This window comes from Rhagoletis pomonella, unplaced genomic scaffold (assembly GCF_013731165.1).
Source record: "Rhagoletis pomonella isolate Grant_MI unplaced genomic scaffold, Rhpom_1.0 Rhpom_scaffold_07989, whole genome shotgun sequence".
NCBI lineage: Eukaryota > Metazoa > Arthropoda > Insecta > Diptera > Tephritidae > Rhagoletis > Rhagoletis pomonella.
In genome coordinates this window covers 3138-5530 of record NW_023466516.1, presented here as the reverse complement: position 1 = coordinate 5530, position 2393 = coordinate 3138, and the positions used below count along the sequence as shown (strand labels likewise).

Below are 2393 nucleotides of genomic sequence, written 5' to 3'. Positions count from 1 at the left end.
TAGGTATGTATGTAGCAGCCAGATCGACAAACAAAGTAGGCTTTGAAAAGAAATCGAACTATATTACGGTGCATTTATTTTGCATAGAGAAATACATGAATATTTTGTACCACCTACAAACTTACTTGCATTATATTTATATCAACATGTAGGTATGTATGTAGCAGGCAGATAAACAAAAAAAGTAGGCTTTGAAAAGACATCGAACTATATTACGGTGCATTTATTTTGCATAGAGAAATACATGAATATTTTGTATAGATAGGTATACAGAGCTTTGACTCTTAGCATTAAGAAAATTCAAATTAGGAGAATATATGACATTGGAGTGTAAACATCGCTGGAGCGTTTTCTTTGGCACCACACGTTCAGTAGTGTCCGAAATTACCGCGGTGCAAAATTATTAGTTATTATAGTGTTTTTTTTTAAATAATTATTGAAGTTTGTGTGAATTTGTGAAAAGAAGAAATATAGCGCAAAGCGAATTTCCGAGCAAAAAACGGTAAGTTTTGAACTGTTGAAGTGAATTACACGAATGCATGTGTTTCCTTATTTGAAAAAACATATGGTGTACCACTATTAATGTAGGCATTTTTTTAAATTTAATTTATACTTTTTTATTTGAAAGAAAAATGCCACGACCCACACGAGGAAATATAGGTCGGCGGACGCGTCATGCAAATGCTACGGCATTACAAAGGCGATCACAGACTCCAGATGAACGAGCACAAGCTAATGCATCGCAGCGTGAACGTAATGCACGAAATAGATCTGTTGTACCTGAAATTATGCGTGCTGCTTTTAATTACAACAGTCAGATTAATTACAGTATGTACGGATATATTGGAATAATGGACGCAATATGTCCACATTGTGATGCGGCTAAATTTCCAGGTGAAACGCCCGGCATGTGTTGTGCTAATGGCAAAGTGAGATTGCCACCATTAGAAACTCCACCCGAACCATTGTCTTCATTAATTTTTGGGACTTCTGAAAATTCGAAGCACTTTTTGAGTCATATTCAACAATACAATTCGGCATTTCAAATGACTTCTTTTGGTGCTACTAACATTATTAGAGATAATTTTATGCCGACGTTTAAGGTAAATACTTAAACAGGATTGTCCCAATCAATCTGAATCATAAAAGTATTCTATAGTTTTAAAAATTATTATGCAACATATACCTAAAATTGCATACATGTTGCAGATTCAGGGCCAAATTTATCATCAAGCTGGTTCGTTATTGCCATACCCCGACGCTGATTATCAATTTTTGCAAATTTATTTTATTGGTGATGAAAATCGTGAATTGGATCAACGTTGTGCAATTGCTTTGAATACAAGACGAGAAATTATTTGTGAGCTACAAAGGTTTTTCCATCAGCATAAGGCATTAGTTCAATTGTTCAAAATTGCTCTCGATCGTATGCCATCTGATAATCACAAAATCGTAATAAGGGCTGATAGAACACCTTTTGGAGAGCATAAAAGGCGATTCAATGCACCGACAATTGATGAGGTTGCAATTGTAATTCGTGGTGATCAGTTTCAATCGCGTGATATTATACTTCATCGTAGAAATGAGCAATTGCAACGTGTATCGGAACTTCATCGTAGTTACGACGCATTACAATACCCAATATTGCATTGGAAAGGTGACGATGGCTACCATATCAATATACCAATGATTGATCCACGAACAGGTAAATAATATTTTCAGTGTGTTGACATTTCATCATTTGTAGAAATTTCTTAAGTCACATTTTCCACTTATTTTCAGGTCTACATGTACAGAAAAAAGTTAGTGCCATGAATTTTTATTCTTATCGATTGATGGTTCGTCCACAAGAACAAAATTATATCTTGAGATGTCGTAAACTATATCATCAGTACATCGTTGATATGTACGCCAAAATAGGAACAGAACGTCTTAATTTTATTCGTTTCAACCAAGCAAAATTAAGATCTGAACAATATATTCATTTGCAAGATGCGATAGCGAATGATGCTAATATTAATGACATCGGACGTTTAACTATATTGCCATCTTCGTATATTGGTAGCCCACGGAATATGAACGAATATGCACAAGACGCAATGTGTTATGTACGAAAATACGGTCGACCGGATCTGTTCATTACATTTACATGTAATCCGCAGTGGGATGACATCAAAAACAATTTATTTGCAGGACAGTCGACAACCGATCGTCATGATATTACTGCGCGTGTTTTTCGGCAAAAATGGAAAGCACTTATGGATTTAATTGTGAAATTATATGTATTTGGGGAGGTGCGTTGCCATATGTACTCCATCGAATGGCAGAAAAGGGGATCGCCGCACGCACATATACTAATTTGGCTGGTACATAAAATAACTCCGGATCAAATC

At 35.5% G+C, this 2393-nt stretch overlaps 1 protein-coding gene across 1 annotated transcript; it reads left to right on the top strand.

Annotated features, from left to right (window-relative positions):
• The first annotated feature begins 698 nt into the window (after positions 1-698).
• On the top strand, positions 699-1870 carry LOC118755938. Its single transcript, XM_036490730.1, has 2 exons — positions 699-1103; positions 1210-1870. Exons 1-2 carry the CDS (start codon positions 789-791, stop codon positions 1711-1713), a joined length of 819 nt encoding a protein of 272 aa, XP_036346623.1. The 5' UTR covers positions 699-788; the 3' UTR covers positions 1714-1870.
• The last annotated feature ends 523 nt before the right edge of the window (positions 1871-2393 follow it).